The following is a 16,453-nucleotide window of genomic DNA, read 5'->3' on the forward strand; positions in this document are numbered from 1 at the left end:
ATAACCCAGAAAGTCAGTGATGTAAAGAGAAGATATCATTAGTATTACATCCAGTTTTGATTTTCATTTGTTAGGAATAAAGAGGTTTTACATTAATAAGGTGGGTGAGGTATAAAATTTAAAGTTGACTTTCCTTCTTCTTATTTTGTTATTTTGAAGTGAATATAACACATTTTAAAAATAAGTTACATTGGTGCGCCTGGGTGGCTCAGTCAGTTAAGTGTTCGACTTCAGCTCCGGTCATGATCTCACAGTTTGCAGGTTCAAGCCCAGTGATGGGCTCTGTCCTGACAGCTAAGATCCTGGAGCCTGTTTCAAATTCTGTGTCTCCCACTCTCTTACTCATTCTTTGCTCTCTCTCTCTCTCTCAAAAATAAATAATTATTAAATAGTTTTACTTAAAAAATTTTTAAAAAGTTACATTATTTTTGTCATCTTTTCATTCCTTATATTGGCGATGAAAGATTTTATCCTATTTTTATTTGTTTATTTTTGATGCCATAATGCAAAGTGAAATGTCTATCCCCATGGTAATATGCATTTGATCTTGATGCAAATCGTGGTATGCCTTTTTAAATTTGTATCTTGGTAAATGGATTTTCTTTATGTGATGGTATTAAGTATAAACAATTACTTATTTTTGTAAGTTTATTTATTTATTTTGCGAGAAAGAGAGGAGAGAGAGAGACCGAGAGAGAGCAAGTAGGGGAGGGGCAGAGAATGAGAGGGAGAGAGAGAGAATCCCAAGCAAGCTCCACACTGTCAGTGTGGTGCCCAATGTGGGGCTTGAACTCACAAACAGCAAGCTCATGACCTGAAGTCAGACACTTAACCAACTTAACCATTCAGGCACCCAAAGAGCATATATTACTTATAAAATAGGTAAAATATAGTGCTTTGTACACATATACTATGATTTTGTTTTAATGTGAAATAAAGTATTCTTTTTTTCTTTTTTTTTTAAACATTTTATTTATTTTTGAGAGAGAGATAGAGACAGCATGAACAGGGGAGGGTCAGAGAGAGAGGGAGACACAGAATCCGAAACAGGCTCCAGGCTCTGAGCCAGCTGTCAGCACAGAGCCTGATGCGGAGCTCGAACCCACAAACCGTGAGATCATGACCTGAGCCGGAGTCGGACGCTCAACGGACTGAGCCACCCAGATGCCCCGAAATAAAGTATTCTTGAAGATCAGAGCACCTTTTATATTTAGCTTAAAGTGATAAATATCCTAAGGGTGTTTCAGAAATTATATATTACACGGGGTGCTTGGGTACCTCAGTCGGGTGAGAGTCAGACTCTTGATATCAGCTCAGGTCATGATCTCACAGTCCTGGGATCCAGCCCTGTGTCAGGCTTCAAGCTGAGTGGAGCCTGCTTGGGATTGTCTTTCCCCACCCTTAACCCTCATCTCCTTCTCCCTCCCTTGTTCATGTGCCTGCTCTCTCTCTCTCTCAAAATAAGTAAATAAACTTAAAAAGGACAATAAATTATATATTACAATAAGAGAGGATGTCAAAACAAAAAAACCCACTAAAACCCAAACCAAAACAAAACCAAAAAAAATTCCCAAAACTGTTAATGCCTCACTGTGCTATGCTGCCAGGCAAGAAGCCAACCATGCATTGTAGCATGTAGGGCCTCCCTACATGGTAGGCAGTAGTGTGATTTATATTCTCTCTATGTAAGAAAGTGGCAAGTGGTAAGGGGAATCTCAGGTCTTCAGATGTTCAGAAGGAATACAGTGGGCATTCCCAACCCTACATGCATGTGATCCTCCTTCTTCTCTCTACAATGATCTTGTAATTTGTATCCATCATTGGCTCATAAACTCTATCTATCATGTCTCCATCTCACTTTTCTTTGGATTTTACATCTTCACCAGAATTCTGGTATTCCCAAGAAGAATACCAGTTAGTCCAGTGTCTGTAGTTTTACTATCTGACCCTGCAGATAGTACTAGGACCTTGGTCTGTGACTATGAGTCTGGGACTCATTCAAAGCTATGTAAGTCTCATTCAGACCATGGAAAGCTGGAGACAGAATATCTATTCCCAGGGTACATGTTTGCATCCTGCTGATTCTCTTTCCCTGGTCACAAAATGATCACAATGATGATTAGACATGTCTTCTCTTTTCCGTGTCATACTGATGATGTTGGGACTTTGAGTTCCTCAGGGACCTACAAAAATACTGGATATTAAAACTAAAATGGTAGCACCAAATTCCAAAAGAAGCTGCCAGGTTAACATTAATGAATATTTAATTAAAGCAAGGTATGGCATTAGGTCCACTTAATTGTTAAATTTAGTATTAAAACAAATCTATTATAGTTCCTTGGAGATCAAAAAGAATGAAATCTTGCCATTTGCAATGATGTGGATGGAGCTAGAGTGTACTACGCTAAGCAAAATAAGTCAGAGAAAGACAAATATGATTTCAGTCATGTGGAATTTAAAAAACTAAAACAGATGAACATAAGGGAATGGAAGAAAAAATAAGATAAAAACAGAGAGGGAGGCAAACCATAAGAGACACTAAAATACAGAGAACAAATTAAGGGTTGCTGGTGGGGTGTTGGGTGGCAGATGGGCTAAATAGGTGATGGGCATTAAGGAGGCCACTCACTGGGATGAGCACTGGGTGTTATATGTAAGTGATGAATCACTAAATTTTATTCCTGAAACCACCATTACACGAATGGTTAACTAACTTGGATTTAAAGAAAATTTAAAAATAAATAAAAAAAACAATTCTATTACATTTGAGAACAATTTCTAGATTAGACTGCGTAATACTGCAAGAATTCCTGAGTATGCTTAATGATTGTCTAGAAATCATAGCCACTCATGAATGAATTGGATTACTCACAGTCCAGTCGTTTCTGAAGCAAAATTATAAGAATACATGCAAATTATAAACAGGACAAATTACATTTAACATGGGACTTGAGGGCATCTTATACATTTACTGTGATGAGTGGTAGAAGCTTTTAAACAAAGTGGGATCCATGAAGGTTTTAATATAGTTTTCCCCAAACTGCCACTTATTACTTAAATACCAGTTTACCTCAGAGAGCATATGCGTTAATTCCAGAAAATGCCTTCCTTCGAAATGAAAAATAGATTTGTAATAACCATACTTTTGTGTATTTTAAAGAGGCCTCTTTGTGACTTTCATATAGCCTTGAGTCCTTCATTAGAAACTTTCAGCAACATGACTTGGGGGAATCATGATATATTTCTGCTACTAGAGAAAAATATTGTGTATTAGGGAAAGAAACTATGATAGAGGAAAGATATGTTTCTGAATTTGACTGATTTTATTTCTTTGATGCTAGATGAAAGTGTTTTCTTTGGTGAAAATGCCCTAATCTCCTGTTGCTGTGTAGATACAGGAGTTGAGAAGAATCATTTGTCCTTGCTCTGAAAGCAAAGAGAACTCCAATACTCACAATAATAGCAGTGGATGCCCTGGAAATTATTCTGTAACACTACTAAGGACATGATTTTGAAGAGAAATACAATTCACCTTAAAGGGAAGATGAGAAGTGATTGAGGAATGACTATCTCTAAAACAAAACAAAACAGTGATGAATTGAATCCAATAAGAATAAAAGCAAAGAAATATTAATTCATACAGTTCACTGTGTAAAAACTTTAAGATGATCGTGAGGTATTACTTGGGAAACATTTCATGATAATATCTTGATAATGGTTTATTCCAAGAAGTCAAAATTGGCCTCTCTTTTCTTTTCCTTTTCTTTGTACTTTCCTTTTTATTTCCTTTGCTTTTACTTTCCCTCTTGTTTCCTTCCTTCCTCCCATCCTTTCTTCCTTCTTTCCTTCCTTCCTTCCTTCCTTCCTTCCTTCCTTCCTTCCTTCCTTCCTTTTTTTCTTCCCTCCCTTCCTTCCTGCCTCCCCTGCTTCTTTTTCTATTCTTCCTTTTCCCTTCTGATTCTCTTTCTTCCTTAATCTAATACCTTTTTCTTATTCTTTTTTCTTCTCTTTGCTCTTGACCTTCATTGAAATTTCATAAACAACATCACTATTACTTCTAGGATGATGATTAATAATAGTGCTTACAAAACAAGAGGTGTTTCCTTGGATGTGGGAATGACAGGAGCCTTTTAGTTCATCATTAATCTTAAAGGAATGGAATGGAATGAGTTTTCTTGGGGGAGGAAAGTTCTACCTTAGATCTCTTTTGCAGAACATGTCCATTGTTTTTAACCACCCCCCCCCCCAGANTTGGCAATTTTTATATTAGCAAAATTCAGGATGAAACTTTACTGTTTTTAGTGTCATGGCTCCTAAGTATCCGTTTAAGGCTCAAAGCTCAGCGTATTTCCAATGGCAAGTGTGTTGGACAATTTAACCTCAGTGTTATACCTCTAAAGAATCTCTATAAGATGTTGTTTTAATCAGACACTTTTCTAGGATTTTGGGGACTTCTTCAGACAACTCTTTTGGTCAAGGGAACCTTGGTGGATGCAACATCATAAAGACCACCAACCTGGTCTTATACACTTCATAATATAATAAACTTGAAATGCATATAAGGACCATGTAAAACTGAAAGAAGACCAAAGAGCTAAAATGAGTGAGATAAAGATAAACCAAAACTTCACAATTTTAATAATGTCCCTACAACATGACACCATTAAGCAGAGTAATGTTACATAGTGTGTATATGTGTGTATTTGTGTAAGCACATGGACATAATGGCTTTATGATCACAATGTTAGTCTGCTGCTGCAGGTAGAATCATGACCCATATGACCCTTGAGATTGAACAGTTGACTCCAGTGTGACCTCACCTTAGAGCTAGCCCCCAGGGTAGTTGGCTAGTAGCATAAACCACTGTGTGTAAAGTGGATTTAGTGGTTTGTATTGCAGTACCTAAGGGGCTTTATGAGCTCAGGTATGCTCTGGATTGATGTTCAATGGGGGTAAGGCCAGGCCTTTTCAGGTCATGATGAAATGGGGAGTTTGCCTGGATTTTGGTACAGCTCAGTCTGTTCATTAGAGATATCAGTGTCCATGTTTCAAAGAGGCTGGTTAAGTCAGAATCTGGGTGGAAACCTAGCAGGAGAAATTAATCCATAGGTATACTGGGTAATATAAAAGGCTTTGAACTATGTCACTCATCAGATAATCTCTTTAATATAAACTTGAAAAGGACTTTAAGTAAAGAGATATTATTTGCCATCCTTTCCTAGGGAAAAAAAAGTAGTGAATTTTCTGACTCCATGTGACTAAATGTGCTACCATAGTAAAGGGTTATATGGAAACATTGGCCCCACTCTAAATACATGTTAACCAGGATTGGGATGGATGCTTTGTCTGTTATTTGATATGACAAAAGATGATTTACTAAGGTATGCAAGGATTTATGCCTCCTGGGAAATGAGATTAATTTCTAAGTTACAGTGATAGTTTATGTCATCGTATATAATACTGTTATATTTAAACACCTTTCAAAAGCGGTTGAGTAGATACTAGAATCATCTGCATAAAAGTAAGTTGGGGAGAGTTTCCAAACTACATGCCTCTTCTGAAATAGACCCTAGAAAGTCACAAACCCTTTGAATGAGAATCACTGCCTTTATAAGTAGGGGAGTAGGGCCTTGAACTCAGGCTTTAAAACATACTGTATGTTACTTTCATTGCCTCAATTTCTTTTTAGCAGTTGCATCGACCTTTTCTAGGTTAAACTGAGTGTCTTCACTGAAAGAAAAGTGCATACTGATTGAACACTTACTATGCGGTCCACACTAACGTAAATGCTCAAAGCCACAGCAAGCATTACAAGCACTGTATAAGCTCTAGGGAAGTTTCAGAAGGGAGAATCAGGATGCTTCGCAGTAGGAAGCACTTGCTGAAGTTGGTCTTCGAAAATGGGTAAGACTTAGTCTGATGGAAGTCCACACAAGGGCACACCCTGAGGTGAAGGATGGAAGAAAGATCAAATGAAGAAACTGAGAGGGAAGCATGTGCTTTGAGGAGAACAGTGAAAACAGAGTGGATCTGATCAGATCACTGGAGGCCTTTGAAAATTAGTCAAGAAGGTTTGAAGTTTCTATCATATGAAATATGGAATCATTGGAAAACTTGGAATAAGGTGGATCGCTTCAAAGTAATCTAGGAAAGTCAGCCCAGGACAATGGTGTCTGAGTTACTTTTGAGCAGAGAGATTATGGGGATAGGCAAGGAGGTTTCCAATATATCCATATATATGTAAGTATATGTATAAATTGGCAGCTTTTCTAGCTGTGTAACTCTATAGAATATCTTTAGGATTAGAGATAATTTAAATGTAGCCCAGACTGAAGCTAGAATATACCTGGCACTCAAAAAGTGACAGCCAATATAAAAGTCTGTGACAAAAATATTTTCTTCTCAAATATCTTCAGATACATTAACATTAAAATTAGCATCCTCTCTACTCCAAAGGAACTCTTCCATTCCCAAATTCTCATCTCCAAAGTATCCCATCAATGGCCTATGCAGCTCATTTGAGCTCCTGAAATCAAGGAAGAGTTAGGGAAATGTTTTTATAACTTGGAAAAATACTGGTATGATGAAAAATGCCAGAAGTCTTAGAAGACAGTTATAAACTTGAAAGTTCATAGAGATAAATTAGAGAAATGCCACCTTTCAGCACAAACCCAAGGTTATCGATTTTGAAATTAGAAGGGGAAAAAAAAAGAGAGAGAGAGAAAGGAAGGGAGGGAGGGAGGAAATATTTTCGGACAGGTAGAAAAGACATTTCAACACCTCTAGACCAGCGCTGAAAAGAAGGTAGTTGAAATGTTCATGTCATTTGCTTTTTTCCTGAATGGGGCTCTTGCTCTAGTAATCACGCTGTAGAAACTAACCCTGAATGAGGTGAAATATCCAAAGGAACAAAGCCTTTGCTTCCATGACTTGTTCTTTATTTCCAGGAGCTGAGTGCAAATAAAGCTTGTTTTCCAGTTGGTTGTTTCATGACCTGCCAATTGCTAGCAAGCATCGGGAGTATTCGATGCACTGAAAGAGCATGCAGCAAAACAAAACGGGAGCCTGAAAGCTGATCCTCACTGCAGATTCAGCTAACCCTCTGCCTTTCCCCCCTGTTCACAGAGCCGAAAGTAAGCTGCAAATTAGGCCGGTCTGCGTCCACATCAGGTGTGCCCCCTCCGTCAGTTACTCCTCTCAGGCAAGCCAGTGACCTGCAACAGAGCCAGGTACCATCATCGTTAGCCAATCGTGATTGACTTCGTGTGATGCAACATGCCAGACGCTTCCACCTCTGTCTGTCATGTGTTGCTGTAGACAACTCTTGCGTTTGCTTTTCTTTTTCTCTGTGTGTGTGGGTGGAGGGGGTGAGTTGTGGCAGTCTGTGTTCTCATCTGAAAGGGAAAGTCTTTCTTCTCTGTGACTGGTGAAACTTTCTTTGCTGTTTGTTACCAAATCGTTTTTGTCTCTGGTTCCCATCATTCTGTAATATTAATGTAGTAAATTTGTATTCTATGTATTGGCTTGGTGGTTATTTTTTTTAAAAAATTCTTTCTCTCTTCCATGTTTTGTGTACTTTTATACTGTCTCTGAAAATTTATCAACATTTGATAAATTTATCTACTTTGTTTTATGTAGATTTCTTTTTAAATGTTTTGTCTATAACACTTGCACAGATGTTGTCAATGAATTTGTACATATCTTTCAGCTCTTATCCTATTATACTGTAATATTTGTGGCCATTTTGCTTTTATTTCTATTTAGCTTGGAGCATGATTGTAAGACACTGTGAATATCGATGTCCTTATAAATATTCAAATACCAACTCATCTGGACTGAACATGGCAGCTAGTTTTCTTAGACTATAAAGACAAACTGACCGACCAGATAATCTAGGTACTTACCAAAAACTGTAGATTAATAAGGCGATCTTTAAATAAGTGACTTTCCTCTCTTATACCAACAACATCAGAAATGTTCTCAGAAAGAGGATGTTAAGTGTTCATGCATGGTAAATAAGATCTCTATTATGGCTTGGAGAAAAGAGTCGAGAAATAAAAGCATAAACTAAAATATCATTTAATCCTTTACATTAACAGTATGTTGCTCTGATGTTCATTTGGGCACATGGTTGTCTCTGGGGAGTAATCAGTAATCACAACACGTAAATGTCTATCTATAACTCACCCAATAGAAATTCAGTACATTGACTTCATTTGTGAAGCTTAATTGTTGTTACTGTTAAGTATTATGGGTGTTAAATAGGATAATGTCCTGGAGTGATTTCTCTCTCCACGTCCCAGCTTTAATCTTTGCATTCATAAAACTCTTCTGAAATAGTAAACTATAAAACTAGCGATGGTACCTCTATGGGAACTGCCCGTTACCGATTAGCAAATTACATATTCATCAATTATTTAAAATGTCAAGCTATTTTAAAAACACAACTAAGCAGAATATTGCAGTTTTTTTTCTAGTGGGAGACACAGTGCTTTTTTAGTATTTTGGTCTGGCTTAAATGTGCACAGGATTTGATTTATGAATATATGAGTTCTCTATAAACACGAGAGATGAGAGGCTTCTCTCAAGGGGCATCTCAAGTGTCATTTAGAATTCCTTGTGTCTTAATTTAAAATGTTAAATGCTTTCATAACTAAATGTATCCAGCTCAAACACTTTTGGAGCGAAAAAAAAGTGGAAACAATAAGACAATGAATTAATAAATAAATAATGTAATTAACCTCACTAAAATAAAGTTAGTTTCTTAGTTGATTTAAGGCTATTTCAAAAATTCCATTTATCAATATTTAACATTTTAAAAATTGAATCCAGAAAGGAGGGAAATTTAGCTGTCAGAAGGTTTCATTAATATAATTGATTTTCCAAGGACATGTACCTTGCTGTTACGTTACCCTCAGTATCACGGAGAGGTTTTGTGTTCTTTGTTTTGTTTTGCTTTTTTTCCTAATTATCTTTATAGTTCTTTCATCCTAAACCCCTTTAAATGAAAGGGTCCCTGGGTTAAAATGAAAGCAGTTTCCTGGAATAAACTTCTGGGATAAAAACGAGACATGATCTTTGGGCCTTTGCATTATCAGCTCTTGGTTTACCTGATGGGATACTCTTTATTCTTCAAAATATAGCAAAGTGAGAAAGCCCCAACCAGCAGAAATTCTGGCACACATCCATATCTAGATGGGCTGTTAGAGCTTTGAACTAGTATTTGTAATGTTTGCCTGTTCCTGTACTAAAGAAGTAAACTTGGCTGAGAACAACCTTGCTTTACATTCCTATAACTTAGCCCTAAAGTCTACGGCTACCTTTTGCAGATCTCTTCTCACCTTGTTCTCAGGCTCTTGACTGAGATGTCTAAGTAACAACCCTTTGTTGTGGTGATGACACTGCCTTTGTTCAGTAACCCAAGGCAGTGTTGACTTGTTGCCTGTAAGAGAGAATATTCAGACACCAACTAGGATATGCAACATCAGTTTTATCCAACAAACAGTCCCCTTGCTCACTTCTTAAGCAGTTTTTCAAATACCTGGATTCCCAGTAATTATTTAATCACAGAATGTGTAATAAGAGATGGATCCACCTCTTATTAGGAAACCATGGACAACCACTTGATCTCTTTAAAACAAACAAAAGCAATCACTAATCCCTAAAATAATTCCAATGGGTGCTAATGAGCTGAGGAAGCTGGCTTTAGGACGCCCATGCCATTTCAGCCACATTAAGGGACATTACCTTTCATAGAGAAGGCACTGTGTTTTCTTTCATTCAGATCCTTTGTTTGTATCCGATCTCTTTTCCATTTCCTCAGTAAAAATTTTTGACTTGTCATTACATGTCATGGTAGGAGCTTTCTAAGAGGTGTTGCAGAAGGGTATATGGAAGTGCCTGATACTGCTTCGACAGGAAAATACTGAGGTGCCCACAGTGGCCCTCCAGGCCTAGGCCAGTAATGATTATTTGCCCCCAAAGAATCTAGAGACAGACTGAGCTTCAGGGAGCCTAGAGCCAACAGTGACTGTCCACTATCTGCATTTGTGTATCAACAAAGTCAAGATAGCTTTTGCTTGATTTTGCAATTTTTTGGTCTCAGGTAACTACAGCAGACACAAGATTTGTAGAAATACATAATCTTATCTGACTGGAAGCTTCAAATATGTAGGAGAAAATGGAAAGCTCAGGAAAGAAGTGAGTTGTAAAGCATTTAGAGTATAATCTTTGAAACTCAGAGAAATGAAAACCCATTTTTTTTCTTTGTTAATTCACTCCAGAATAAGTAGACTAGACAAGAAGCAGGACATCCACTTGGAATTTTCTTGCCACGTGCCCACGGATTTTGGCATTTGTCTGAATGTAGATCTTTGGAAATTAAACCAAATTTCTGTGCCTACTGTGAAAAAAAAACTGTTCTCCTTTCCTTAGTTATAAAAGTAAAACTGTCTAGAAGTCATATGGGACTTGGAGTACATGTAACTTTCCCTTTTTCCCTTCTGTAGTAAAGTAGAAAGATGTGTTCAGAAGAAAGGGGTGTGACCACTTTTATAGACAGTAGAAAATGAAGTTCATGTCATTCCTCTGATTCGGCTGAGATCAAGCCTACCTCTTGGAATGTGACCCCCATTCCACTGGCAATGAAACCATTTGTGGTCTTGTCACAGCAGGTGATAGGACAGCAGTTAATGCCCCTGGCCACGTGAAGGCCATGCTTTCTTTCAAGAATGGAGCAGCGAGGGTGTGTCTCTGAACAGAAGTGCCAGGTCTCCTTGGAAAAAGGTTCCCAAAGAATGTTTGTATTTGTTTTCCAGGGAAGGAAGGAGATGAACACCACACCCTCCACTATACATACATATGCACGCAGTACACACATGGGTGCATGCACACACACACACAGGCGTGCACGTGTACACACACACTCACATTAATATGCACTTATGCTCCCTTATACCCCCAAACTCTCACATACTCACATATACACATACATACTCGCTCACACTCATACACTTAGTCACTCACGAAGGTACACACTTCACATTTGTTAGGTAACACATCCCATGTCAAATCAGAGAGTCCCAGAGTGGTGATCACATCATATCACAGAATCACATCACAATAACAGTGACCTACGTGTTGAAATGAAACTTCACCTTCTCCCTGAGGCTAGTTGATCTTTCTAAACTGGATTATCTCTGATTATCCTTGATCTTGGGGAAGGGTTAGGAAAAGGCCATCTGTAATATCCTTTGGACATACATTTCAAAGGCTGACAGACCCAAACCTCTTTGGAAATCTCACAGTCGCCTCTGAAGCCATTATCTCTTGTTCTGTGGATCTTCTGTGCACCGATGGATGCCTCTTCATTACTTAGGACAGGCATCGCCCCAGCATCTTTTCTGTATCCTCATAAACTGTTAGCCAGGCAAGCACACTGGGCCCTTTCAACTTGCCCCTTGAGTATGATTTCTCAAACATTTATTCCATTTAGTGCCAGTCTTCTGGACCCTTTCCAAGCTCCTAACTTCCCCTTTTGATGTTTGATGATTCTGCTGGGGTGTAATGAGAGCCTGCCTGGGCTGGCCACAGAGCAGAACATGTTCTCTCCTCATGGACGCCATAGCTATGTCTGCAAGACAGCATTAGGCCAGGTTTTCTAGATAATGAAAGAACATGTTGGGGTGGCCCAAGCTTGGCAAATGTCCAGAATGTGTTCTGGACATGCCTGGATGTCAAAATTGCTTTTGAGATACCTTTATAAAAAAGGAGAGTAAATCATTCAAAGATAAGGATTAGGGATCGGTTTATATGATACAGTGACCCAGGCTGTACCCAGTTCAGGGGCAGACCACTAGCAGTCAGGGCACTGTGTGAGAATCAGTGATCTTTTGCTGACCTACAAAGTTTCTCTCTATATATATCCCTGAAAAAATGTTTTTCTCATATAGTCTAAAATTGTCCCTTTCCTTAATTTTCTATCTCCAGTGCAGTGGGATGTGTTGATTTGCCCCACAGTCTCAGTAATGCTTTGTCTTAAAGCTTTGAGAAGATCACTGCTCTGTCTCAGGGTCTGCATCAGTTGTGGGCTTTCATTTAATTTTCCAGATAGTCAGAATTTTTGCACATAGAACTTGTAGGAGCCTGGAAAGCAGAAGGAGGGTGAAGACAAAGGGAGACTGAGTATATTAACATAAATACTCAAACAAGGACATGGGAATTCTGATTCCATCCACTCAATGCCTACTCATATGTCTGAATAATGTAACCGTAAAGGGTATGTTCTAATTTAACTTCATCTTCAATGCATGGGATCAAGTAGAAAAACAGAAGAAACAAACCCTAAGAATAGAGAAGCTTCAATGATGCTTTGCCTTCAGAATTTCCAAGCCACCATTAGCATGAACATGACTTTTTTTTGTCAAGACTGTACATACTTTATTCTAGCCTTAAACCTTATAGACCTAGAACGTATGTATTAAGAGGTTTCACTGATCAGCTGTATATATATTTTCACATGTTTCTTATCTAGAAGCTGAAAGTCTTGTAGTGGATGGGAGAGAACAGAATATGTGGTTGGAGAGCATGCTCCGTCCCAACTTAACACGAGGAAGGGGTCCTTCTCCACCATCTGTTTTTCAAATGTTGAACAAACTTTTGTTATTGTTGTTAAGACCCTGTGAATATTCCAGCTACTCTTATCAGACCTGACCCCAGAGAGTATTCTGCATTGTCTTTGTACTTTACACGGCTGATTCGACTGTATGCTCATTATTACAGTGCATGATGGAAATGGAGGAAAAGCAGAAACAGAACACACAACCAACAGCAAATGTTGAACTCACTTCATTAACACATAGCTTCCCACCACAGAGTTTCCTCCAGGCCATGCAATAGATTTTACAATGACTCCTATTGTTTTGCATACAGGTTGACTGACATATATTTCCAAATATGTAAAAACTCAACAAGGATACTTGAAACACCCTGCTACCTTTACAAGTGCAACATCATCACGCTGGAGAGGGGTTTATCTGTACTAACTTGAAATTGTAAACTGAAGTGCTATGTGAACAAAGATTATGTTACAAAGGAATTATAATTATTTGTTATAATAATGATATTTACTGAAGAGATTGGATCTAGCCCTGTGAATTGTGGAATAAATTCATATTATAATTAAGAATGTCAGTGTTTATATTGATCCATTGCCATGGATTATGGCAAAAGTGCATTACAATAATGCAAAGTGCCAAAAAGCAAAAACAAAAAAGCCGTATCTTATATGTGCTGTCAATAATCCTGTCTGATTGCTTTATATAAATATTAGGCTTTAGTACCCTATGAGACTCTCTATAATTAATTTCATGTTAAAAACTCCCAAATTTTTCTTATTACTTTTAAATAATAAGCAAATCCAGTAATATGTTTAATGAAATATTGGCATTTTTTGATCTCCACTATTATGCAAAGAATTCAAGTAGCAGAGACTCCGATTGCTTTTCACAACACACTATAGTACAGCTAAGAAATCTGGCCTGTTTCTCAGGCATCATCCTGTGTTAACTTTTGTATATTTCAGGTGGCGGAATATTTGGGAATCATCTTTTAAAAAGCAGAACTGTCATGGCCGGTCTCCCAGTAACTCCATTATTGAATAGAACAAACCTAAACAAACATATCCCTGTGTCCTATGCCAATAACCGCCCCCCCACACACACATATAATCTTGCCATTTATGCCCATAGAATGGGAGGCAGAGTGTAAAAAACTAGAGGACATTCTAGAAGAAGTGGACACAGAGGGGTAGGGACAGGGACAAAAGGCTGAGAGAGCGTCCACCCTCCGACTGCCGCAGTCCTGGATATGTGCGTGTGGTGTCCTCAGCATCTGAATTGATAACCTCACCCACTAGAGCTGCAGGTAAAAGTGTAAGGTAGCTAAAGTCTCTAACCAGCATTCTTGAACTCATGCAAAAGACCAAACATTGTTCGGATTTCTTCACTGAGCTTTAGCATATTGAAAACCATGTGCCATTTATTGTCATCTCTGATGTGTTTATTGTATTTCAGGACTGCTGAGAGCTTCCCCACATCACCACAGGCATGCTCTCTACAGTTCTACCCGAGGCTGCCATTCTCATCCCACATTACAACCGTACACAAGTACCTTGTCCAAGTTTTGTACCTGTTAGATGTCAGCCTTGTGATCTTAGCTACTCAGCTGGATAAAAACCAGCTGTTGTTGATTAGATTAGAAGATTTTTATTATTGGTCTGGAGTCCACCAGTTAGTAGCTTGTGGCCTTGAATATGTTGTTTGAATTTTTGGACTCTGTTTTCTCATCTGTAAAATGGGTACAGTGCTATCTACCTTGTGTGGTTGATGTTGTAGTTGTTGAGGATTAATGAGATAACATGTAGGGAAAGTCTTGGATAGACAGACATAAACTGCTAGAAAAAGAATTCTTTCTCTTTCCTCTTACAGCTTTTCCTTCTTCCAAATATTCAACTTCCCTACTTGCTAGAAAATTCTAGGTGGGAAAGTCATTCTAATCTGTGGTATTCCGAAGAGGGTAGGCAAGGAGGGAATGGTTGCATTCACCCTGTATCACAGACCTTGCGTAGAACTGCTGGCACGTGGCGATAAGAAAAGGCAGACAGACTTTTAGTCACTTTTATTACTGATTTTATTTTATGTTTTTAAAATTTTTTAACACTTTTGTTTATTATTGAGAGGCAGAGAGAGACAGCATGAGCATGGGAGGGGCAGAGAGAGGGGGAGACACAGAATCTGAGGCAGCTCCAGGCTCCAAGCTGTCAGCACAGAGCCCAACAAGGGGCTCGAACTCACAAACCGTGAGATCATGACCTGAGCTGACACTCAACCAACTGAGCCACCCAGGTGCCCCTTACTACTGATTTAAAATTCTCTAGACAGTGCGTCACTCTCTTGCCAGCTTCTGAGATGGATTGGTTTTTCCCACTCCCTCCTTGGTATACTTGATATGATTCAATTCATTGTTCCTTTACCAAATAGGAAATTAGGTACTCGGTTATTCACTGTACAATAAGAGTCTGCATTGGGCATTTCTTCTTACCTCATGGATCTCATGTGTGGCTTGGAAGCCAAGTGAGTAGAAACCAACTAAGGCTATCATTTCAGAAAGGCCACCTGACCCCAATACCACTTCACTCTCCTATTTGAGTTAAAGTATAAATGAACATGAAGAAAATGTTCAGAGGAAGCCATTACCTGCTGGGGGTCAGGACAAAGGGTATAGAGAAACAGGCTAAGTTTGCTACCAACTTCCACGCTTACTTAAACTTCCCCAGAGCATTGGTTTTAAATGCAATGTTCTCCTATATGCTCCTGTATTTATCCATAAGTAGGCCATTATAATATTTTGTCCCATCATATTGATTAGATTTTTTGTTTTTTTATTCTTATTTTTCCTTTTAAGGAAGAAAGTATTCAGGATATTGCATTATAAACTGTTAGGTCAACATGAGGCCTGAACTTTAACATGCGTCTTGCTAAGCAAACGTGTGCCAAGCCTAGTCGTGATACACGGATGTCAAATGGCACCGTTTTGTATTTCTTTTTTTTTTTTAATGCTTATTTATTTTTGAGACAGAGAGAGAGAGAGTGCAAGCAGGGAAGGGCAGAGAGAGAGGGAGACACAGAATCCAGAGCAGGCTCCAGGCTCTGATCTATCAGCACAGAGCCCTACACAGGGCTCGAACTCACCAACCGTGAGATCATGACCTGAGCCAAAGTGGGACGCTTAACCAACAGAATGAGCCACCCAGGCACCCCACCATTTTGTATTTCTTAAGCAAAGTCACAGATAATGGAATCTATATGTTGTTTAGTCCTTTGTAGCCTCATTTACTCTTGTTTCAATGCCACCGAGAGTGTCTTACTTTACTAAACTAATGATAACATGGATGTGTTGTGGAAAAGTAAAGCAGACGATTTTAAATCACATCAGTCTCACCAGTTTATTCCATGTGGTTTCAAGATGATCTTTCAAGTTTCCAATTTCATGACAATTTTTATTAAATATTGGAAAATGTAAACTCGTAAATAGGGAGACTGTTGAAAATATTTAACTGCTAGAGTTATTCCAAATGTCCGGTATACTTGAAAGTGATGCTTTGGTTCCGTCTAGAGAATGATCAATTTATCATGGTCGAGCTTGTGGGAGTTGTGTACAAATAGATAGCCTTTGAAAGACAGTTAAAGCTAAACGCTATGATTGTATTCTGCTGCGAGGTGTTAGCAGAAGTCCACAGAAACCTTCCTCAATCTGGACTCTAACTACTGAATTGAGTATCAGGCTTCAGATGGGACTGGTCCATCAAACTCGGGGAAAGTAGTAGAACATTAGGTGGATACACAGCGCCACCTAGCGTCCATAATGTGCTTAGCAATTTGTACTTGAGTTTTAA

At 38.5% G+C, this 16,453-nt stretch overlaps 1 protein-coding gene across 3 annotated transcripts in view; it reads left to right on the forward strand.

Moving 5' to 3' along the window:
- Positions 1 to 16,453, forward strand: part of NYAP2 (neuronal tyrosine-phosphorylated phosphoinositide-3-kinase adaptor 2) — a 180,596-nt gene that overhangs the window by 129,253 nt on the left and 34,890 nt on the right. For 2 of the 3 annotated variants that reach the window (XM_077748600.1, XM_077748601.1), the window contains one exon: positions 7,126 to 7,229. In XM_077748600.1, the coding sequence (XP_077604726.1) occupies positions 7,126 to 7,229 (104 nt within the window). Of the gene's footprint in view, positions 1 to 7,125; positions 7,230 to 12,930; positions 13,074 to 16,453 lie in introns of those variants that run through there. The other variant, XM_077748602.1, reaches the window with a different exon arrangement.

This window comes from Crocuta crocuta, unplaced genomic scaffold, assembly GCF_008692635.1.
Source record: "Crocuta crocuta isolate KB4526 unplaced genomic scaffold, BGI_CrCroc_1.0 scaffold229, whole genome shotgun sequence".
NCBI lineage: Eukaryota > Metazoa > Chordata > Mammalia > Carnivora > Hyaenidae > Crocuta > Crocuta crocuta.